This window comes from Vombatus ursinus, unplaced genomic scaffold (assembly GCF_900497805.2).
Source record: "Vombatus ursinus unplaced genomic scaffold, bare-nosed wombat genome assembly UNPS02014786.1, whole genome shotgun sequence".
NCBI lineage: Eukaryota > Metazoa > Chordata > Mammalia > Diprotodontia > Vombatidae > Vombatus > Vombatus ursinus.
Genome location: NW_020954564.1, coordinates 37,629,326 through 37,654,050, shown reverse-complemented (window position 1 = coordinate 37,654,050; position 24,725 = coordinate 37,629,326). Strand labels below are relative to the sequence as shown.

Genomic DNA, 24,725 nt, shown 5'->3' with positions numbered 1-24,725 from the left:
GACCAAACAGAATGCAGAATTCAGAGATGTTTAGTCTTTTCTTCTTGGGTTGTCTCTTTCTTTGTAGATATATTAGTTGAGTTTATCAAAACTCAATGTGCTAAATTTTTGTCACTCATAAAATAGATTCTGGGGAGTCTGTTATCACAGTGAAGAATTAAAATGATAAGACTAGTAGTACCAACTTTCTTTTATAGTTCAGAAGGCATAATATGATTTAATTAGTGTGGCCACTCCCCTGAAGGATGCTGATACCCACCCTTCTGTACTTAAGGGGGCAGTGGAAGCAAAAGAAAAGAAGACAAGAAAATTTTTAAAAACCCGTGCATACATATTCATCTGTTGTATAACAGAGTTAAAGTAATAGTGATTACATTGTTTCCAAATAAACGCACAAAATGCAAATTATGACTGATTAGTGGTCAAGTCTGCCAACATGTCTTAACAAGCAAGTGTTGGTAGGCGAGCATGTATCGCATTGTGGAGAAGTCCAGCATACATCATTGGGAATATGTGTGTGTAATGACTTGTTTACAATATGATGCTGTATGGTTACATGATATGATATTGAGTTAGCAAAATTTCAATGCAGGAAAAAATCCCACAAATTTACAGTAAATTATTAAATTTAAGATGTGTCATTTAAAAACATGTAATTTGTGTATATGTAATATATTTTATATTTTTTGAAATGATGCAAATTTCAAAAAAAAAGCATTAAAAGGTTAAAGAAAGTAGATTTCCAGGGGGGCACTGAGTATTTTTTTTAAATGAGTGCTACCCAAATAAGTTTGGGAACCTCTGATCTGGAGAGATCCCTTTGAAAGTAAAGAATTAGTCCTTTGCAGTAATCTCTAAAGGAAGATGGCATGACCACTTGTTGGAGATGTTATAAAGCTGATCACTGTTTAAGCATGATTCTAGACTAGATGGTGTTTAAGATCTTTCCTACTTTGATGTTCTTTGATTCTGACTCCAATTTTAGTACTTTTTTGGCCACACTATGAAGTAGCAGCCAGCACTAATATATTATTTTCTCCATTTTACTAATATGAAAAATGAAAGACAAAAAAAATGAGTGAGAATAGAAGCATGATTACTCAACCGTGCCTCTTATTTTTTTTTAAATCCATAAAATTGCTTTTTTATTGTTGTTCCTTTTTTATTATTGTTTTGTTATTATTGTTGTTCCTTTTCTCCCCCTGAAGACTTGAAACTTTTTTCTGGGCAACAGCATTTGTTCCCTTTTGCCATTTTACCCACATGGGCATTTAAATAGATTGCTGTGACCAATCATTTCCTTGCAATTATTGCTAGAAGGAAACCGTAGTAAGAACATGAGGAGCAAATGAAATAATGTTTGTAAAATGCTTTGTAAACCTAAAGGCACTGTATAAATGTCAGCTTTTACTATTATTGAGTAGTTTGCAGATGGAAGTGAATTGTATCATGGTTTTGGCAAACTGGAATTTGGGGAGGAAGGTATGAGCCCATTGATGGGAGAAGCATTCAGAGAGGGCCAAGTACTGGGAAAACAGGGCACCTGGGAACACTTCTAAGAAGAGAGCCTTGATTTGTTTAGGCACAGGCTGTTGGGGCCAGCAGATCCTGAAAGAGTAAATTGGGCTGGAATGGGAATAACTGTTGCTTGGTAGAAACTCACTGCTGCCCCAGAGGCCACTACTGGATGGCAGATAACAGCTTCCTAGCATTGCTGTTAATCTTTAATTGGTATTTGATTTGATTTAACATGATCTTCTGCTTGTAAAACACCTTGAGATGTTTCTGTGTGTGAGTGTGTCCCGGAAACGCTGGTTTATTGTATTAACAAGTCTCAGCCTGAACATAAAGGGAGATAATTAGAAACTGCAAAGTCCCTTGACATGCACAAGGTAGCCAAAAGCTCCTGGGAAAACAATTCTTTCAGAAGCTTTCATGTACCAGGAAAGCTAAAGCTGGCATAGCCACCCCCATGGGGAGGAGAGGCAAGTAGGGTCACTCCACTGGCTATTTATAGCTCTCCAAGAGCTTTTACCTAGCACTTATGCTCCTGTCAGCTTTAAACACTCAGAGTACTCTCGGTCTCTGTAGCGCCTCCTTTTATTATTGCCTTCACTTTCTAGTCTAGAGACAAGTTGTGCTCTGAAAGTTTCTAAATAAGTTTTAAACTTGGAACACATTTCCTCATAGAAATGACCTGTGGAAATTTAGTACTCAGGCTTACTGATAAAGGTTTATTTAACACGAAAGTTATCCATGATCGCCTAATTGCCAATCCTGATGGACTTTTGTCAGTCTTCACCCTTCTTAACCTGTCTGCTGCGTTTGACACTTTTGATGATCGCTTCCTCCTGGAAACCCGTTCCTCTCTGCACTTTCATTTCACTATTCTCTCCTGTGTTTCCTCCTGCCTTATAGTCCACTCCTTCCCAGTCTCCTTTTCTGGCTCATTATCCATATCATGTTCTCTATCTGTGGGTGCTCCTTGAGTCCCTACTCTTCTCACAATACACATGTCCAGTTCATCAGCTCCCATGGGTTTAATTTTCATTTCTATGCCACTGAATCTCGGATCTATGTAATTGGCCCCAATTTCTCTCCTGAGTTTCTATGCTACATTACCAATTGCATTTCCAACTCCATGCCCCAGAGACATCTGAAACTTAAGTCCAAAGCAACTCATGATTTCCCCCAAACCCATCCCTCTTCCAGATTTCCCTTTTTCTGTCAAAGGTATCATAATTTGTCCAATTTGACAATCTCATAATTTTGTCATCATTTATTTTTTTTTACTTTTCCTCACTCCAAATATCCAATGAGTTAACATTTTTTTTGCCATTTTTCTCTCTATAACATCCCTTGTTTTTCTTTCTTACCCTTTGTCTCTGTTCATACACTACCAGCCTTAGTCCAGTTCCTTATTACTATCCTAGATTATTACGATGGCCTCCTGATGGCTCTGCCTGCCTCAAGTCTTTCGCTATTCTAGTCCATCCTTCATAATGCTGACAAAGTGATTTTCCTTATGCTCAGATTCTGTCTGTGTCACTTTCCTACTAAATAAAGTCCAGTGGATGCCTAGCATCTTTGGAATACAATGTAAGTTCTTCTGTTCATCTTTTAAAACCCTTCATAACCTTGCCCCAATCAATAATTCCAGTATCATTGTGTATTCCTCCCTGTCTCTTACTCTGTGATACAACCAAACTGGTCTTTTCTCTGTTTCTCACATGCAACATTCAATCTCCTACTTCCAGGCTTTTGTGCTGTCCATTCCCAGGGAAATGTAGTGAACTTGTATTCAGTTTTCTGCTTAACTTATGAATTTGGAAAACAGAGAATAGGGTTCTGAGAGGCATTTAGATGGTACAATGGATAGAGTACTGGGCTTGGAGTCAAGAAGACCTGAGTTCAAATTCTATCTTAGCCGCTAGCTGTGTGACTCTGGTCAAGTCACTTAGCCTCTGCTTTAGTTTCCTCAACTATAAAATGGAGATAATAATAGCACCTAATTTTCCGGGTTGTTGTAAGGATCAAATGAGAAAATATTTGTAATGTTCTTAACACAGTGCCGGGTACCTAGTAGGGAATTAATAAATGCTTGTTTCCCCCCTTCCTTGAAATATTACTAAGTACTATATCTTATAAGATCATAGAATGAAAGCATAGATGTTAATTTGGACAGGACTTTGGAGGTTAACTAGTCCAACACCCACATTTTACAAATGGGAAAACTGAGAACCAGAGATGTTAAATGATTTGCCTAAGATCAAACAGGTACATATTCATTCAAAAATTATTTATTAAATGCCTACTCTTTGTCAGGCACTGGGCTAGGTTCTTGAAGGAGGATTTCTGTGAGAAGGGAGTACACTCTAGGCCCTGGAAACTGGAACTAGATGGATTTACCCCATCTAGTCTAAAGCCTAATTGTGTAGATTCCCCCTGTATACAATTAGGTTTTAGTCTAGATGGGCTAAATCCCTTCCAGCCCTAATATTTTATTACTTTGTTTTCCTAGGCTAACTAGTGTGTCCCTGTGTTAGTGAAAGAAGCCTCCCTCTGGTCCTTCTCCACCCCCCCCCCCCCCCCAGAAAAAAATTTCTATTTTAATTAGGGCCTTTTTGGATACAACAGCTCCCACTTTGTTGTCTAATCCAATACAGAGAGGAGAGACAGAGAGAGACAGGGAAAGAGAGAGATACAGAGAGAGATGGATAGATAGCTATCCCAATATAATGGTAGAGATTTTAGTTTAAATAGCAGAAGAGTCTTGTTGCTCTGTATGACTGAATGGGAGGTAGCTTGGGGTAGGTACTAGCATCTGGAACTGTTCATATCCCATTGTTTAAAAATCCACTTGCTCATTCCAGATCTAGAGTTGTCCCTGGGACTGAGCCAGGGTGGAGCCATGCTGTAATGGACAAGATCGATTCTTAATAAGAAGTCAATCCATTGAAGGGTCAAGGTTACACTTATTACACAGGACTGCTCTCTTGTCTTTCATTTTTCTGGGGATGTACAAAGATCACTGAGAGAGGCCCTGCTAGAATTTATTGGTGAGGGCCTCTAGTGGGGGATTTGAGCTCCTGGAGAGACTTTTGCCTTTCTTTATGTCTCCAGCATTTAGCACATTGCTTGGCACATTTTAAGTCCTAAATGTTTATTGTCTTACTACTGACTGACTAAGAGATTTGTAGAACAGAAAAGTGAATAACTGGAAAAGGTTGACCGAAAGATGGAGAGGACAAAAGCTGTAGAACTCCCAACAACTACAGTCTGCCCACTCCCTGACTTTTAACATCAGCATGAAATGAACATGATGAATTCAGCTGTTATCACCTGGGAGGGGAGGAGGCTTACAAAGCAATTGTTGTTTTGTTTAGAGCCCACATATGGCTGATGCTATGTGCTTCAAGCTGATAAACATGACATAATTCAAGTATATTTTTATAGACTCATCTCCTGATTCTGTCTTTATCAGGTTGATTTAGAAATGTCCTATGACCAAAAGGCCAAGACAACAGTGTCCCTCCCCTATCCTCACCTCACCCCATTCCTCCTTCCCCATCACTTTCCTTATTGAAGAGAGAGTTAGGGAAGAAAAAAAGGGACAGTCCTGAATAGGCTAGTTCTTAGGGTCAGAGGAGGAAAACAAGTCATTAGCAGCCCATGAGGGAGGAAGGGCCTTTCAGACAAGACCACTGCCAATGGGCGTGTGTGTTGACAGTACCAACTGCTCATAGCAGCCACCTTAAATGTCTCCTCCTTTTTCAGCAGGTGCTGAATCTTTGGAGGGGAATAAGATATTTTGCCAGCTCTTCCCAAACTCTGCACAGAGATAGAATCCATTCAGAGAGGCATCTAATTGGCATCCATGGGAAAGAGTGCTGGGTATAGAAATCTGGCTCCATGGCCTTTTAGTATGTCATAATGCCCAAGCAAAGGGCTGGCTTTTCTGTTCCCTCTCTCTGAGTATAGAATCAGTTTGTAATAAGATGAAATTTGCTGAGGTGATTTACAAAATAGGTTGAAAGGGGCTGGCAGTTTTGAATAGGTCATATTTATATAGTACTTCACAGTTACAAAATGCTTTCCCATATGCTGCCTCATTTGAGCAGCATTTATACTTGCGCAGTAGAAATGGTAAGTGATCATATGAGCAATTAACCCCATTTTTCAGGTGAAGGAACTGAGGTTCATAGAAACCAAGTGATTTGCCCAAGGTCACTCAGCTAGTTAGTTGTAAACTAGGACCAGAATCTAGGTCTGCAGGTTCCTGGTCCAATATTCTTTCCACCATACCTTGATGGTAGCCAAGTTTTAATTATTTTCAATCAATCAATCCAATTTATGTTTTAAAGTTTTTATTGCATTATAGATTTAGAGTGGAAGGTAATATTAGAGGACATCTCATCTAATCCCCTCACTCTATTATGGCCAGGAGAAGTTAATGGATTTGCCCAAAGTCACATAGGTGACTTAGGTAAGTGGCAGAGCTAAGATTTGAAATCAGGTCCTGTGGTTTCAAATACATTATTTTTTCCGCTGAAACATTTTCTTTTTTTACATCATTTTGATTTCCCCCTCCATTACCCAGGGAGCTATCCCCTATAATAAAGAATTTTAAAAAGAGAAGGGAAGAAAACAATTCAGAAAGGTAATCAATAGTGTTGGCAACTAACTAAGTGGTTCAGTAGATACGATGTTGGAGCTGGAGTCAGGAAGACTCATCTCCCTGAGTTGAAATCCAGCCTCAGATATTTACTAGTTGTATGACCCCAGGCAAATCATTTAAACCTGTTTGTCTCAGTTTGCTCATCTGTAAGATGAGCTGGAGAAGGAAATGGCAAGCCAATCCAATATCTCTGCCAAGAAAACCCCAAATGGGGTCACAAAGAGTCAGACAAGACCAAAGCAACTGAACAACAACAACAACAAATCAACAGTATGTGCAGTGTTCCACACCTAAAGTCTCCCTTCCCTGCAGAAGAGGAAATGAGAGAGGAAATATGCATTTTAATTAGTCAAATCTAAATAAAAAACAATACTCAATTCATTAAATACCAGTGTAAGGCCTCAGCTGTGGTATTGGTTGTCATTTTAGGGAGTTAAGATGCCTCAGAAACTTTGAATCTTAAACCCAACTTAGAGAAGTTTTGGGTCGTGAAGGAGTATAAAGCCCTGCCCCAGCCTGGCTGCACCACTGCTGGTATATCATTATTAACTTTGGGGACCCCATTTTAGTAAGAACAAGAAACAAACCCAGAAAAGGGTGACGGGGATGGAGTGTTGACTGAAAGCAATGATATATGATGATTATTTAAAGGAATTGGGAACAGTAGATGATTTGAGGGTAGGTGTGAGAATGAATACCATGAAGTATATGAAAGATTGTCAGGTTGAGGAGAGCTTAAATTCGTTCCACATGACCTCAGAGGGCAGAGCTAAGAGTAGTGAGTGGCAATTACCAGAAAGGTAGCTTTTAGTAAGGGAAAAGAAGAAGAAGAAAAAGCTTCCTAATGATTCAGGCTGTTTCCAAGATGGTCACACTGCCTTGGGAGATGCTGAATTTCCCCTTGCTGATGGTCTTCAAGGAAAGGCTGATATTCTACTTACTGAGCATTCTGTGGAGGAACCTAGAGACCTTTACTGTGACGCTGGGATATATAATAATGCAGCGGCACAGTGGGGAGGAGAGCAAGATCGCAAAACAAGGAACTCTAATGTTAAAAGAAAAAAGCACCATGACCAACGCTAACAACCAAACAACCCTTGAAACCTTAATCAGCTAACAAGGGTTGACTGTTATTGCGATTTTGGTTGTTCAGTCATTTCAGTCATGACTCCATTTGAGGTTTTCTTGGTAAAGATATTGGAGTGGTTTGCCATTTCCTTCTCCAGCTCATTTTACAGATGAGGAAACGGAGAAAACAGGGTTAAGTGACTTGCCCAAGGTCACACAGCTATTAAATAACTGAGGTCATATTTGATCTCAGGTCTTGCTGACTCCAGGCTGGTGTTCTATCTACTACACTACCTACCTGCCCAGGGTAGACTAGAGCTACAACTATAGTCTGCAGGATTTCTTTTCAAATCAAATAAGGCAGAGTCTGTTTTCTACACCAGGAAATCAATTTCATGTTTTCATAATGCAACAGGATATAAAGAACACTAGATTTTATTTCAAAGGACCTGGGTTCAAATTTTGGCTGTACCACATAACTGTCATTTCCACCTTGGACAAGTCACTTAACTCTGGGTCTGCATTGTTATAAAGAAAAATTCTGTAAGTATCAAAACTACATGGATATGAGTTATTGTAATATTTACACAGCACTTGTAGATTTCATTCCCACTTCTTTGCTTTCCAAGAGCTTCTCCACCCACAAGTGATGGGATATCAGAGAGGGTATGCAAACAGGAAAGCAAAAAATAACTCCCAGTGACCTACGACTCCCACCCACATAAAACCATCCTCATATTCTTGCTTATTACCATCTCCTCACAGCATCCATCACCTGCTCCATCAGAAATGTTGGTGATTAGGAAATCTTTCCTACTCACTTTTGACCCAGACCTATTCGTTCGAAAGTCTGCCGTCTTTGCTCTTAAGGGGGGAAAATAAGAACATTTTGATCTCATCTGGGAAAGAAAGCCCTTGTGCTGTTTTCTGAGCAGATTTTCCAGGATTCTTTTTTGCACTTCTAGCATTCAGGAATAGCTTTAGTCTCCAAACCAAAAACATGAGCCCTTGACATGTCTGAGGAAGTCAGGTGGGTAAATACAGAAGTTAGTGGGAGGTTATAAATCATGTATCACAAATGCACATTATGTGATTTGTTGAATAAATTATTAACACTATTCCAAGCCTTGGCACTCACTGGCATATTTACATTCTCTGGGCAATGAAATAAATACTGTCAACGTCGTGTTTCCAATGGGGAAGCAGACAGAAACCAAAGAAAGTCCTCCTAATGCAAATCTTTGGGAAATTTATCAGGCACTGTGGGGTGGGTTGGGGTGGGCATTCTTTGGAGAAAAACTGACTTTTGGTATACTGTTTTCCCAACTGGCTTTCATTTCTTCTATTGCTTGCTGCTCATAAACCAGAACCCAAACAAGACTGCTAATGTAGGATTCTGTTGAAGATGGAACTGGAGAAAAGCATTCTTAGTTATGATTCCCACAGCTACTGTTACTGGCTGCTCCATACGTATCTATACCTATATCTACATCTAAACACACAACACATACTTGTAAAATGTAGTAGTGGTTCTGCTCAAATACTCAAAGTTCTTCAGGTGTTAGCATTTTATAAATAAACATGCACTAATGTCATTACTGTTATTGCTAGTCCATAAATTTAACAACATAGACAGAGACAAGAAATAGACCAAGTATGCCTGGTGCCTGAGTTACAGTTACTTGGGGAACCATTGCTGAAATTTTCCCAGCATCTTAGCTGTAATGATGCTTCATAGTGTTTTCTTGTGTGACTTTGCACTAAGGCCCCAGCTTCTACTCCTTCTGGGAGGGGGTCCTCTCTCCCCTTGTAAAAATCCTTGTCGCAAAATAGACCCAAGGGAAACAAAGTTATCAAAACACAAAATTTTAGATTTGAAAGAGATTTCAGTGGCCATCTTCTTCAAACCATGCCTGAAAAATAAATTGCCTCAACAACATACCCAGCAAGTTGTTATCCAGCGATTTCCTAAAGATCTCCAGGGAGGGGGAACCCAGAACTTCTAGGAGCAATTCATTTCTATTTGGATACCTCTAATTGTTAAGTTTTTTCCTTATACCAAGAGTAAATTTTCTTCTTTTTAACCCTGCCCTATTGTTTTATATTCTAACCTCTAGGGCCAAACAGAGCAGATTCAATTCAGCTTCCATGTGACAGCTCTTAATACCTAAAGACCTCTATTGTGGTCTTCTTTAATCATCTCTTAGGCCAGTGAAACATCTCTAATTCCTTCAACCAATCTTCATGTGGTTGAATAACCCCCATGATTCAATTCAGTTCAATCCAACATGCCTTCATTAAGTACCCACTCTCTGCCAGACACTGTGCTTGGTACTAGTTACACAAAGACAAAACAAAACAAGGTCTTCCCTCAAGGAAACGCATTCTATTGACAGAAACAACATGTAGACATATATGTAAATACAAAGCATGTACAAAGTATGAAATTGCTGATATGGCAGGGCCACACCCTTTCCCCAAATACATATCTGAGGAGTAGATTACCTAGTTGCCTTTCTCTGGGCACTCTCCAGCTTATACCCTTCCTATGCAGTGGTGCTCAGATTGAAAACCGTATTCTTCATGTGCTCTGGGCCTGGGCCATGGATAGGAACTTGCCATGCTTAAACTTTGATGACCTTGAAAAGTCATCCAATCTGGGGTCCAGCCTTCTGAAGGCAAGTGAGTGTGTTAAGCAGTCAGGACAATTGGTTATCTCTTCTCCCTCTGAAAATATCCCTAAATGGAATATATCACTTCCCTATGTTATACATTTCAGTATTAACCTTCTTAGGAAGGTGCTTTGGTATAGTGGATAGAGAGGTAGAATAAAAGCCAGGAAGACTTGGGTTCAAGTCTTACCTCTGACATATATTGGCTGTATGACCCTGGGCAAGTTAAGTTATTTATTCTCTCATCACCCTAGGCAACTACCATTAATTGCACAGAAGTTCCCAACCTGCATTCAGAAAGGCAGCTTCCTGATCCAGGAGTTATTTATACCAATAAAATCACAGGTCCAATCCCCATCCCCACCCTCCTAATGAGCAATGCCCTGGTTTTTTTTTTTTTTTTGTTTGTTTGTTTTTATTTTGTTATTTTTCTCCCTATGCCAAGATTCAAACTCAGTCCTCTGACTCCACATCCATTACCCTCTTGATTATACTGTTAGTCACTCCTTATAAATGAGTTAAAAGGATTTGCCCAAGGCCATGCTGCTAAGGTTACTGGCTGAGCAGTCATGAACCTAGGTCTCCCTAGGCTTTTTTCTATCACATCTTAATAATTAGCATATGTTCCAATCTGTATCTCTTAAGTTAGGCTTAGAATTGTTATCTTATTGGTTGGTAGGATTAAGAAAAAAAAAAACCAAAAAGTATATAAAAGAACACCTTTAAACAGTAAACTTGAGAATGAAAGAGAGAAAGTCAGATCACTGGAGATTTCAGTGAAGGATTCTTCATAAGGCATTTTTTTCTGTTTTTTTTCTATTCTTCCCTTTTGAGAGGTCTAACAGCAGAGCTGTTTATCTTCAGATGAATGTTTAAACACAATGAAAAAGTGCTTATGTGGAATTGTTAGTGGTCTGAAGAGAAAGCGATGGATTGGAAAACAAGAAAAATGTCCCTCTGCTTTAAGAGCAAGAGAAAGCTGTGTTTATTCTAATAAAAGCTCAGGTGTTCTGGCAGTAGTGTCTATTGCAACCATGAAGATGTGGCAGCCAAGAGAGCAAACCTATATTAGGCCCTATTAAGAGAGGTATTATACCCAGAAGCTACATAAAAGACATTATCAAAGAAATGTCCAACTGCTAAAGGAGATAGCAGGGTCACAGAGAGGGATCATGATATTGAGAAGAAGGAATGACAGAGAGAGCCTGTGTGCTCCATTGGTACCTACATAATGCTGAAAGTTCTAATGGAAGGCCCTTAGAAAGTTGGTTGGAACTCCCATAGACATTTTATGGCACTACATGGACATGAGTCCCATAGAAGGAGAAGGGATAGATTGGTGGTGATTTGTACCATTGGAAGGAGAACCCCCATTCGTGAGATTCCATATCTATTGAAATAACAAAGTAAGAATCCAGGGCAAGGTAGGTGATAGTCTATGTCTCTCAGTGGACATCATCTGGAGTATTATCTTTCATTGTGGAGACCATATTTTTGGAAAAAGATTGACTGGTGCAAGCATGTCTGAATGAGGAAGATGAAGATGGTGAAAGAATTGTAAACAAGTCATGTGCAAATAGGTAAAGTGGCTGCTTTAGCCTGGAGAAGAAAACTTAGATGGGTGGTGGGAAAACATGATAGTTACTTTCAAATGGAAGCTGGATCCTGAGGGCAGAACCAGCACAATGAGTAGAAATCACAAAAATAGAGTTTGGCTCAATATAAGAAATAACAAGTTCTAATAATTTGAACTCTCCAATAGGCTGCCTGAAGACACTGTAGAAATCTAGTTTTACTTGAAATTTTCAAGTAAAAGCTTAGATGATTGGTTTTCAGGGATATTAAAGGAGGGATGTCTATTTAGGTATGGTTTAGACTAGGGGCCTTTGGAGGTGCCCTCAAATATGAGGTTTGTTAATTTGATGAAAGTAATGTTCTGCTAAGAGATGAGACATGGGACAGAGATGTTGCAATTGCCATAGAAAGAGCATTTGATTTGAAATAACAGACCTGGGCTGAAATTCATGCTCTGCTGCTTACTTCCTGTGTTACCTTGGTCAAGGTACTTAATCACTGTGAGCCTCATTTTCCTCTTGGAAATTAAGAGTGTTGAACTAGATAATCTCCTAGGCCCTTTCTAGCTCTAAGCTTTAAGATCTTAGGATGGGATAAAGATCAGAAAAAGTATGGAAAAATATAGAGAGAATCCTTTGCCTGGTTGTATTACTATAATAAAAGCCCTATAGAAGTCAGAGGGAAATGAGAAGCCTAAGTACTCAGAAGAAATCATGGACTAGAAGCAGAGATTGGACCCATGTGATAATCTTTCTTGACAGATAATCTTGGCTATCATCTCTGCCCCTTTGAGCCAGTTGTATTTAGTCTAACTGATACCTTTGAGTCTTGCTTTAGCATGTCTAGACAGCCTTCCATAATGTGCCAGGAAAGAATACAAAAATTCCCATTGTGGAGCCAGTTAAATAGTTTCTACCAGAAGCCACCCACCGGGAGCAAGGTCCATGCACAAGATGTAGGCTGTTCCATTATCAACAAAATGAAGATGCAAAAGCTGCCACCAGGTGTGTATGGATCACAGCAGCACCCAGGACAGTCAAAAGGAGCTATTTTTGAAACAGCCATTGGTTCATTTATATTCTCATTCAACAAACATGTATTGAACACCTAACTATGCAGAGCCTTGTGCTAGATGCTGTGGGATATGTAAAGTTTGGATAAGACACATTTCTTGCTCTTATGGAATTTTCAGTCTAGGCAGGCAAGAGACCTTAAACACAGAGAACTATAAGTGTGAGTCATTGCATAAGCTTATTGGAGAACTAAACAAACTTTACAAACTAAAATTCTAGGGGAGTTCTGAGTGAGAATTTGTGACCTACAGAGAGGAATGGGAAGGCTTCTTGGAAAGTAACAACATTGATTTGGGCTTGAAGTATCTCTGCCTCTTTCACCATTGATTCACCACCCATAATCTTTAAAGCTCCATTCAAGTGGCACTCACAGCTATTGCCAGGGATGAAGCAGGACCATAATATAGGGGCTATATATAGGGGATAATACAGGGGCAAGGAGCGTGCAGCTATTAGAGATCAAGGCGAGGCAGGGGTCACCAAGATTAGGATTCTTTTGGAAACTGTGATATTCCTTTTGGTTTACATGATAGCACCAGAGGAATATAATGGCAAAAAGGTGGTTTTGTTTTTGTATTTATTTTTGTTAGGAAACAGATGGAAAAAAGGAAAGCACTACATCACTTCTGCAATACCACCCAGTCCCCTCTAACCTATGTTAAGGGTAATGAAAGGAACTTATTGCCTCAATCTACTCCTGTTGTCTGGGGTTTCTTCAATTCCATCAAACTTCCACTTAGGGATTCAGTTTTATTAAAATCCCTGCCCGGAATTATCTTTAACAGTGTTAAATCTAGGCTAAAGATGCAGCATGGTATAGTGGAACAAGCATTGGATTTGGACTCTGACAATCTGAGTTTGAGATGTGATTCTGTTTGTTGAGCCTTATGTGACCTTTGACAAGTCACTTCCTTTCTCTGGGCTTCAGTTATAAAGTTATAATAAATATTCTATAAGGTTACTTCCAGGGCTGCCATTCCATGGCTGTGTGTGCATGTATGTGTAAACATATATATATATATATATATATATATATATATATATATATATTTTACCATTTACCTGGAATAACCCAATCAATACGGGTTTAGCACGTGGGAATTTTCTACTGAGAAGGGCCCCGTGAGAATGTTACCCATTGTGGAGGTACCTCATTCTTCTCAATGTAAAACATGATTCATTCTGCTCTGAATTCAACTGAAATATGATTGATTCTGTTCTTCCAACTTGGCATTTCCAGAAGGAGAATCAATCAAACCTGAAATTATAGGCAACGTGTGTATCAACAAAGTGGAAATGTTTCTAGTCGAATTTCCAAAGCAATGTGTTTTCAGTCTTTCTTTCCTTTGCTGTTTTGAGAAGAATGGGGGAGGGGAGAGAGAAGAAATAAGAAAAGGGGGCCTTGAATATTCACTTTCCCCAGCTATAGGAATTAGAATCATACAATTTCTGGGTTTAGAGCTGGAAGAAACCACAGAGAGGTTCTTGTTCAACCCCTACATTTTATAAATGATGAAGCAGTCCCTTGGAGAGGAGGTGATTTGCCTGAGGCCTCAGAGTTATCAAGGAGCTGAGCTAAGATTCAGGTTTTCTTATGCCAAATCTCCAGTGCAGAATTTGATTAGGCTGCCTTTCTGCTTCCCCTGCAGTTTGGTTGGAAATTTTCATGGGGCCTCTGCCTCTGGCTCAGGCTGGATTCTGCCTTCTTCCCTGTCAGAGGATGCCTGTTGACAGGACTCTGCATTCTTCCCTCTCCCTACTTGCTTCTGAAAGGATCTTGGAGACCTTTCTTAATCCCAGGAACATAGTAGGGCATCAGCAGTATTTGTTTCTAAGCCTCAACATAATGCCCACTCTCTCACATGTGTCTCTTCTTGTCTGATGTTGCCACCACCCTGGTGCAGGCCCTCATCACCTCACTGCTGGATTATTGCAGTAAGCCTATTGTGCTTCTTGGTCTGCGTGCCACACGCTCCTCACCGTTCCAGTCCATCCTCCCCTCCACTGTCAAAATGATCTTCCTGAAGTGACCATGTCACTTCCCTACACAGTTAACTCCAGTGGGTCCATGTCACCTCTAGATTAAATGTAAGATCCTCTAATTGGCATTCAGAGTCCTTAATAACCTAGACCTTCCCCTTCCTTTCTACTCCTCTCATATTTTACCTGCCCACATGTAATCTGAGATCCAGTTCATACTGGCCTCCTTGTTCTTCCTGAAAGAAGACAATCCATCTCATGACTCCAGGCATTTTTACTGGCTGTCCTCCATGCCTAGAATTCTCCCTCCTCATCTCTACCTCCTGGCTTCCTTCAGGTCTTAGCTAAAATCCACAAGTCCATACAAAGCCTTTCCCAATCCCCCTGAATTCTAGTGTCTTTCCTCTATTGATGATTTCCAATTTATCCTTTATATATCTTGTTTGTACACAGTTGTTTAGCAGTTGTCTCTCCCATTAAACTGGGAGCTCCTCAAGAGAAGAGACTGTATTTTGCGTTTCTTTGAATCCCCAGTTCTTAGCACGGTGCCTGGCACATAGTAGGCTCTTAATAAATGTTTATTTTCCAACTGACTGGTTGTGGCTGAGAGTGTCCTGGGTCCTCTTCTTAAGCCTGGAAAACATAGACCATCTGCAGTATTTGTTTCTAAGCCTTAGCAGAGTGCCCACTGAGGATTGAGTATGCTGGCCTGTTCCCTGAGGCAGGAAGACTTGAGTTGGGCTGGTTTTGCCTGACATGTGCTCTTTTACTCCTGTTCCCACTGTGAGGTCACAGCCAGGTGCCGTTGCCTTGGTAACTTTACAGGACCGATTAGCTGCTCCCCGGGTATCTGTTTACTGTGTGTTCTAGACTAGACCTCTTTGTGTTTTTCTGCTTCCTTTCTTTAGGGATAAACCATAGAAAATTGGATTTCCTTAAGGCAGATGATTGATAAGTTGCTGATCAAAAAATAATCCCTTTTCTTTTAATCCCTCCCTCTCTTTTCTCCATCTGCCTTTTCATTTTTAGTGGAGGCAGCTCATAAACAGCTGTGCAAGAAATGATGGGGTTTTTTATATTCCAGTCCTTAGCCCAGTGCCTTGCACATAGTAGTCACTTAATAAGTGCTAGGTTGACTAGATTCTTAATGGGTACAAGGGACTGGGCATTAACGGCAGCAAACCTCTCCTTATGAGAACCCCTGCTGCTTTAGCTTTCTGTACTGGGGAAGAAGACGGTATAGCCAGATCTTTGGTTCTTTGCTCCTACATTGTATCTACCAGAAGTTGGAAGTTTGGGAGAACTGGGGTGTAGAGATGAGAATTAAAAGATATGGATTTGAATCCTAGCTTGTGCAATATTGGGGTGGGGGATACTGTTGGGGGGAGTCATTTCACATCCATGGGACTCAGTTTCCTTCCTTGTGAAATGAGGAAGTTGAAAAGATTATCCCTTATGGTCTCTCAGCTCTGACATTCCATGATCCTACAATTCTGGGCTCTCTGGGAGAGGGATGTCATCAGTCTGGATGCAGACAAGTCCCCTTTCTATTCATTTCAGATAGGGGACTCTCATGACAATGTATTTAACATGGGACTATTTTATTTTGCAATTTTAAAATATGGGATGACTCTAACAAAAGTATTTCAAAATTGCTCTTCAGCTTGTGTTTTCATATATATCTTAAGTTTTGTCCCAAAATGGAGATTCTGATCCATAATTCTTAAGGTTTATGTTCTCTAAGAAATCATCTTCCCTACTCCACTCTACCTTCTTATTTTAAACCTGAGGGCATCAAGATCTAACAAAGTGAATTGTTTTGCCAAAAGTCATACAACTTGTTTGTGACAAAGCTGGAAATTGAACCCAGGTTTCCTGATCTCTGATCTAATGTCAATTTTACTGTACCCCAATGCCAGAAGTCTGCTTTTCAGTAAATCAAAAGAGTGTTCATTCCATTCCCCAAGTACTCCATTGCCTTTTTTGTTCCTCTTTCTTTAGGCCCTACTATCCTGTACACCTGGAAGGCCCTTCAATGCTCATATCTACCTGTTAAAATTCTACACATGCTTCAAGACCCAGTTCAAATTCCACTTTCTCTAAGAAGTTTTGCTTTATTTTTATTGCTGGAAGTGGGGAGGAATCTCCCAGCACTTTGTACTTCTCTCATACACTTACAATATTTAATTAGTAACACCTCCCTTCTGGTGTTGTTGTAAGGATGAAATAAGATGATAATTGTAAAGTACTTAGCACAGTGCCTGGCACATAGTAAGTGCTATATAAATGTTAGGTATTATTATTATTTAATTATACTGTTATTTATGTAAATATGCTTCCCCTGCCCCAATAGCCAATTTAACCTCCTTGAGGGAAGGGACTATGTCCTATTCATATTTAAATTTCCCACAGCACAGAGCACAGGGCCTTCCAAATAGTAGGTGCTTAATGAATGTCTATTGAATTGATTCTGTTCCATGAAGCTAAAATAGATGTCTCGATAAAGCCACTATGTCATAGAGAAAAGATTAAAAGGAAAAACAGAACTTCAAACTTTAGATAATCTTTCCAGGATTGCAGAAAGTGCTCTCAAGAAGGTAAGTCAGAGCCAAATGCATCTTGTGATGTTGCAGAATGACATCCATTTGTACCTGATGTAGACACTAATGGAGTTCAATATCCCATTCACCCAGAACATCTCTTCTTACTCCTGATAAAAGCCTATCTAAAAGGAAGACGGGAGTGGGGATATTCATTCTACACAGAAGCAGTTGGAACTCTAGGCTTATGTGACTACATGATGGAAGTACCAGTTCTTGGAACATAGCGGTCACCTCCTTGTTGGCTATTGACATAATAAAACCCATTTCATTGGAACAGTTGAGAAATTGGCAATTAGAAGTAAAAAGGGCCCTTGAATTAGAGTCAAAAGATCTGGGTTTGAATCCTAGCTCTTCTGTTTTCTCTCTGTGACCTTGATTAAGTTACTTCTTTCTGGGTCTCAGTTTCCTTCTCTGTAAAATGGGAGGCTTTGATCTTTAATGTCCCTTCTAACTCTAAATCCAATGAGATTATGGCGAGTTAAACTGGAGACCCATGATTTCTTCTAAGTTGTTTCAACTTTCGTTATTGAAAATCTCAAAATATTTACATATTGTTGAGCTAAAAATATACCTGATGGTACATGCAACATGTGCTTGGTAGTTCAACTTATAACAGATTAATTCATTAATGAACTCTAATTACACTATAATCTATATTTTGATACTCTGGTATTGCCCATTAAATATTTCTCTTTCTAGAGCAAAATTATAAACCTATTTTGTGGGTTCAGCTTTGTTGGCAAACAAACAACAAAGCCAAAAGATCCTATGAGTACTGACATGCCCATGTATTTAAAGGTATGGAAGACTCACTAGTATTCATTGCATCATTTTTTAAATATAAAAAAGAAAATCTCAAAATATCTCTCCTGTCATTTCTGCCTTAGTAAGTCACTGCATATGACTGAATCATTATTTGATGATTTTCAGGTCTGCTGAAAAGCCCTGTGAACAAGACAGCCCTTACATTGATTGCAGTGAGCTCCTGTATCCTGGCCATGGTGTGTGGGAATCAGCTGTCCTGCCCCTTGACTGTGAAGGTGACGCTCCATGTGCCAGAGCACTTCATCGCAGATGGTAAGAGCCAAAAGCTGTGAGTACTTAAAGCAGCCACAGTGTCCTGAACCCCCATAACACCTTTCAGCTAAGAGTAGTTAAGTGTTCTCTACGTGTGACCCAAACTTGAGATTCCAATTCACAATAAAAAAAGGAACTGCCTTAATTGATTCTGAACCATCAAAGCCTCCTTAATGCAAAGGCATTCACTGAGAATGTGTGATTAGAATTATAGAACATCAGAACTGTGAATGACTTTAGAAAAAATAGAATGTTAGGCCACAGGACTTGGAATGTCAGAGTTAGAAGTGACCTTAGAACTCCGAATGTAAGAACAAAGGATGTCAGAGCTAGAGGGCACCTTAGTTTGAATATTATTAGCTCGTTTTTTTTTATCATGTTTTAAGATTTGTAAAGTGCTTTCTTCAGAATAGAATGAGACTCATTGTGCATGTAGTCTTTCCTTTGCACAAGTGAGGAAACTGAGGCTCAGGAGTGACTTGCCCATGGTCACATAATAGGAAGTATCACAGAGATGACTTGAACTCAGTTCTTCTGACTCCAATCCCATTGGAGTGGTGGTGGTGGTGATGTAGTTTTGTTTTGTTTTATTTACCTTATATCATATTACCTTAAGAGCCCGTGTTCAAATTTTTGACCATCACTTAATCTCCTGAGGCCTCAGGTTCCTCATCTGTTAAATGAGGAAACTGGAATAGATCTATGGTTCTTAAGGTCTATAAATTTGGGGGGTTTCTTTTTGTTTGTTTTTACATTTTGGCAATTGTATTGCAATATAATTGATTTCCTTTGAAATCCTATGAATTTTATTTGAGCATTTAAAAAGAGTATTTTGAGGAGTCCATAGGTTTTATGAGACTGCCAAAAGGGGCCAGGACACAGAAAAGGTAAAGAACTCCTGGACTAGCTTATCTCTTTTATCACCCTTTCATCTATAAATCTGCATGATCTGAAGAACCTATAAATGTTAGCTTTGGAAGACACCTTAAAGATTAAACTCAAACATTGGACAGATAAAGAAACTGATGATTTGGACTAGATTTTACATTCTGCATTACCATTAAGAAAGGGTTTGATAAAGAAACAAATAATGGAAACAGGATTATAGGCACAATTATTAAACTACTTATGAGTAAATACTTTTAAAGTGATTTTAAAGGTTCTATTTGCGAACCCAAAAAAGGAATTCTATTTGCTAATCATGTTCATGTGCTCAGTGAAGCAGATCCCCTAGAGACTTATGCTGGACAACCCAGTTGTTAATCTAGTTAGGATTTCCTGAAAGCACTTGAAAGGAGTAGGATTGTGTTTCCTTCCTTTTACATATATATGTGTGTGTGTATATATATATATATATATATATATATATATATATACATACACACACACATATATATACATATATATTATATATATATAATATATGTGTGTGTGTATATATATATATATTTTAAATATGCTTCTTTCTAAAGTAGCATCCCAAATACTAACCCCTCACACTTCCCATCAGCTGCTTTGCTCCCATTAGCACCAATGCATTATTGAAAGGATATGCTTTAAAACTGACTTCCTGAAGATTGTAGGCTCATAGGATTTAGAGTGAGAAGGTAGCTTAGAGAGCATCTAGCTTGGTCCTCTCATTGGCTGCTTCCAAAGCACCCAGTTAGAATTTTGAAGATATAAATAAATTATGATTACAATGCTAAGGACTGTCATGTTGTCTGAGAAATGACAAAGGAGCAGAAGTTGTAGTAGGCAACCAGAAAACAGATTTTAATCCCATCTTGTGGAAAAAAACAAAAAACAAAAACTCGAGGTCAAGGCAACCAAGGGTCTCAAACTAAGAAGGCCTATCAGGGTTTGAGAAAATCAGAGCCAAAGTGTAAGCTGGTGTGTCAGACACAGTGTCAGAAGTTTAGGTAATAAAGCAAGTGGAAAGGGTGTACTGCAAATTCGGCTAGGAGAATCATAGCTTTCCAAAGTTGGAAGGGGTCTCAGTGATCATTTAGGTCCCTAGAGGCAAGTAGGTGGCCTAGTAGAGAGAGTGCCAAACCTGGAGTCAGGAAGATTTGAGTTCAAATCCTGTCTCTGATACCTGCCAACTCTGTGACTAGCAAGTAACTTAACCTCTGTCTACCTCTGTTACCTTAACTGTAAAATGGGGATGATAATTGCACCTCTCAAGGTTGTTTTGGAGATTAAATGACATAATATTTGAAAGTGTTTAGCACAGTGCCAGGGCACATAGTAGTTAGGTAATAAATGTTTTCTTCCTTTCCCAACTCTATCTGCCCTCCTGGGACTGGGCCATGGCGTCTGAATCTTTTTGTCACCACTCTTCCTCTGCTCTCCCAAACCTCCCCTACCCTACCCTCTAAAAAGCTTAGATTTACTCTGCTTTGGGAAAGAGAGAATGCTCCCAGGCAGCCTTAAGCAACAGCCAGGAAGGCCAATGCCACTGAGCTGAGGAATTGGAACCGACTGAATAATGGGTCCCGTCTGCAGGAAGAAAATGAAATTTGCCCTCATGTTAGTGAAAAGTTGCACTTGATACTTACTGCACAGTACATGGAAAAGGTCAGTGAGACGCAGCACTCTTCTAGAGCCAAACTGGCAATAACAATAAACAGTGACAGAAGCCCCTGTCCAATGTTTTGGACATCCTTCCCTCCCCCCACCTCCCCACCCCTGCTGCTCTTGTCTGGGATGCCAGTGACTTCATGTCATCTGATGGTGTGAGTACATAATTCCTGGGGGAATCTCCCCCATCCCACCCACACACTCCCAATTCCTTATTGTCCAGATAGTCAATCCGTGCCAGGCACTATGCTAGGTGCTGGATATAGAAATTCAAATAATGAAACCATTCCTGCTCTCAAGAATCTTTGCATTGCCAAAGGCTTCATCGCCAAGGGGAAAGAGCACAGACGTAGAAGGAGAAGACCCAAGTTTAAGTTCTAGATCTGAGCATCTCCCCTCCCCCAACTTGGTCTGTGACTTTGGATGAGGAAGCATCCACTGAAGCATGCTCTATGCCAGAGATTTGGAGTCAGAGAACTTCATTCTTAACTCTGCTGCTTGATAGATGCATAGTCTTGGGCAAATCACCTCCCACCTCCAAGTCTGTTTCATCAGGAGGCAACAAGTGTGCTGTATTTGAAATGAGGAAGACCGGGTTTTAAATTTCAGCCCAGACACTCACCATACAATCCAGGACAAGTCATTTAATGTTCTGTGCCTCAGTTTCCTCATCATAAAACAAAGGGGTTGGACTTAATATCCCATTTTAGCTTTAAATCTATGATACTAAGATCATCTATAAAGTGAAATGGTCAAACGAGATTACCTCCATATTCTTGCCTTAAAATCTATAATTCAGTAACTCTGATTCAAACTCATTCCTCTCTACTACTCTATGACTCTCTGGGTTCAACTACTATGACTCTCTGGGTTTAATGTTGGATGGATGGATGAATGAATGAATGAGCAAATGAACTCCAGTTTGACAAGGATGGAGGATTCATGTATGGGTGTCATGAAATATGGTAATGAAGATGTTTCTGGTTTTTTTAGGAAGAATGTTGACAAGTTGCACTTAACTAACTTGCCAGCAAGGTATGTGTGTTGTGGGGGAGGAGGGGTTGGGAGTAGGGGAAGTGGCCAGGATGATGAATTGGAAGAGCAATTGAAAAGAGCTACAGATGTTGAAGTGTAGAGAAAAGAAGACTTGAGGGCAGTAATACTTTTCAAGTCTTTGAAAAGCTGTCATGGGAAAGAGGGATTCAATAGACTTGGTCTGCTTGGCCCCACAGGGCAGGACTCAGGGTGATGTGCAGAAGCTTCAGAGAGGCTTGATACAAGGAAAAATGATCAAAAAATCAGAGCTGCCAAAGAAATGGAATGAGCTGCCTTGGGAGGCGGTGGCTTCATCCTCTCTGAAGGTCTTCAAGCATCAACTGGATTATTGTTTGTTGGAGCAGTCACAGAGGAAATTCCTGTCTAGGAGCTGTTTGAATTCAATGGCCTCTAAAGTCCTTTCTGGCATGAAGATTCTGTGATTCTCTACTATCTACTTCTTCCTGACCATAGGACTAAGGAGTTTGGATTTTAACTGTGGTGCTTTAAGAATTTTATAATGTGATTTTTTTTTCTATTTTTAAAAGAAAGTGGACATCAATTACCTTGGTGGGAAGTTGCAAAGCACTATGATTTTTACTAAAAATGTTTGGTGATTCATAGTTACCTCTGTACCATTCATTGTTAGAAACAGGCCTCGTGACTCTCTTCCGCTGCACCTCTGTTCACATCATTGACTGTACCTGAAATTCCTCCTTCTCTAATCTCTGCTTGTTGGCATTCTGTCATTTAGTAGTATTCAAAACCAGCTTAAGCGCCACTGCCTCCAGGAAACCTTTCCTGAACATAACATACCAGAATTGTTCTCTCCTACCTCCTAACTTTAATAATACCTTGTCCTGATTTTTTGAACTCATATTATATTGTTTTGTATTATTGTAATGTGTACAGATTTATTCTGCCATAGCCCTCATCATTAAGGGATGAACGTTGGAGTGGGGACCATATCTCATTCTCATTTGTATACCCCCCAATGATGGGCAGAGGTCCTAGCTTATAGTTAGTTGGGACTTAGGATTCAATTTAGATAAACAACTAACATTCATTAAACAGCTAGTGCAAGGCACTGCGCTACGTATGACAGATGCAAAGATGAAGAAAATGTAGTCCTATCCTTAGAGAGGTTATAATCTACTAGAATCATAAAATGTTTAGGAAAGAAAGAACTTTACTTATAACGTAAAATAGTGTTCAGCAAACTATGGCTCACGTACCAAATCCAGTTCGTTGCCTGTTGTTGAATAACTTGAGCTAAGAATGTTTTTTTTACATTTATAATAAAGTTTGATTGCATTTTAAAATGTAAAAAAAAAAACAAAAATAAAACCCCCAAAACATTCTTAGCTCTTGCATTGTACAAAAAACAGGCTACAGCCTAGATTTAGCCCACAGACTGTAGTTTCCCAATGTGGACATAGAATGTTAGAGCATAACATGTGGAGTCGTGGAACTTGAAGAGACCTTAGAAAACATCTAGTTCAACTCTTCCATTTTATAACTGGGAAACTGAGGCCCAAAGAGAGAAAGTTACTTACAATTGGAAGGAACCTCAGGGGTTACCTTAGTCTCATTTTTATCAGAAATACTAATCCTGTTTAAAACATCCAGCTTTGCTCAAAGTCACAAAGTGAATTAATAATACAGGCTCAATAAATGTTTGTTAGATGAGCAATAAAGATTTCTTTATTGAACAAATAAATGGATGAGATTGTTGACTATTCCAAAGAGATACATTAAGCGGACATAACATGGTATAGTGGAAAGAACCCTGGATTTTCAGTTAGAAGACCTGAATTCAAATCATGTGTCTGCTGCTGACAACCTACGTGACCTTAGGAACATCATTTACCATCTGTGGGCCTCAGTTGCATCTGCAAAATGAGAGGATTGGACTAGATTGTCTACAAGCCTCTATTATGATTTGAAGTATCATGATCTATAATCTGTCCTTTATTTTTTTTCTTTTGTTTGTACCTATGGTTTCATTGGTATAAGGAGCTCCTGACTGAAGGAACCCATTTGGCCTGTGTAGATCAGTATCTTTTCTTCAACTTAGAGTCTTAGAGGTTATGAGGTGATACTGAGAAGCTAAGGGATTTGAGTAGCATCACACAGATAGTCTTGATTTGATGGGGCACTTGAACCCAGATCTTCCTGACCCCAAAACTGGCTCTCTATTGGCTCTGCCACATTGCTTCTCCAAGCTGTGATGGAGCCAGGAAATCTCCATTGAGCAGCCTTGATCTCAGTTGTTGGCTCCTTTACCCTAAGATCCCTCCCTACTTCCCCAAAGATGAGAGGGTCCTGCTGAATGCAACATAGTGCTTCGTGTGAAAATGAAACAACTTTAGTTCCAGAGTGCCAGAAAGAGGGGAAAATATAAATTAAACTGAGATCCAGAACACCCGAAGGGAGGTGGCAATGAAATACCAATAAACCAGATTAATATGCTGAAATCAGGGAAAATAGGATGAACTCCAACCCACACTTAATGACTATGCACATGTGAGAGTGTAGGGAGAAGGGGAGGAAAGGTTTCTGTTGGAATTAAAATGAGATCGGTAATGAAACTGGAAATACAATTATAAACTGTGAAAACTTTTTCCCCTCCTCTTCTCCCCTGTTTACTTAATGGGCAACATGTTCAATGTCACCCAGGAGTGGGTGCCAGAGGCTAATGGAAATCACTGAAGTGGTATCAGTTTTCCTAAAACCTTTTCATTAGGGGCTCCTGGCCCCCTAGACTACAGAAGGGAAACTGCTTCAAGCCATTGCTTCCTTAAATAACAACCAATCCCCAGGTTAAAAAGAGCAGAGAAAAATGCTCTGCCAGCGGAATATTCTCGAGCATTTAAGGCCAGCT

At 39.6% G+C, this 24,725-nt stretch overlaps 1 protein-coding gene across 2 annotated transcripts in view; it reads left to right on the top strand.

The window, feature by feature from the left end:
- The window catches only part of LOC114047044 (astrotactin-2), a 1,078,351-nt gene that overhangs the window by 352,897 nt on the left and 700,729 nt on the right, over positions 1 to 24,725 (top strand). For both annotated transcript variants that reach the window (XM_027867715.1, XM_027867716.1), the window contains exon 6: positions 18,080 to 18,226. In XM_027867715.1, coding sequence (XP_027723516.1) covers positions 18,080 to 18,226 — 147 coding nt within the window. The remainder of the gene's footprint in view (positions 1 to 18,079; positions 18,227 to 24,725) is intronic.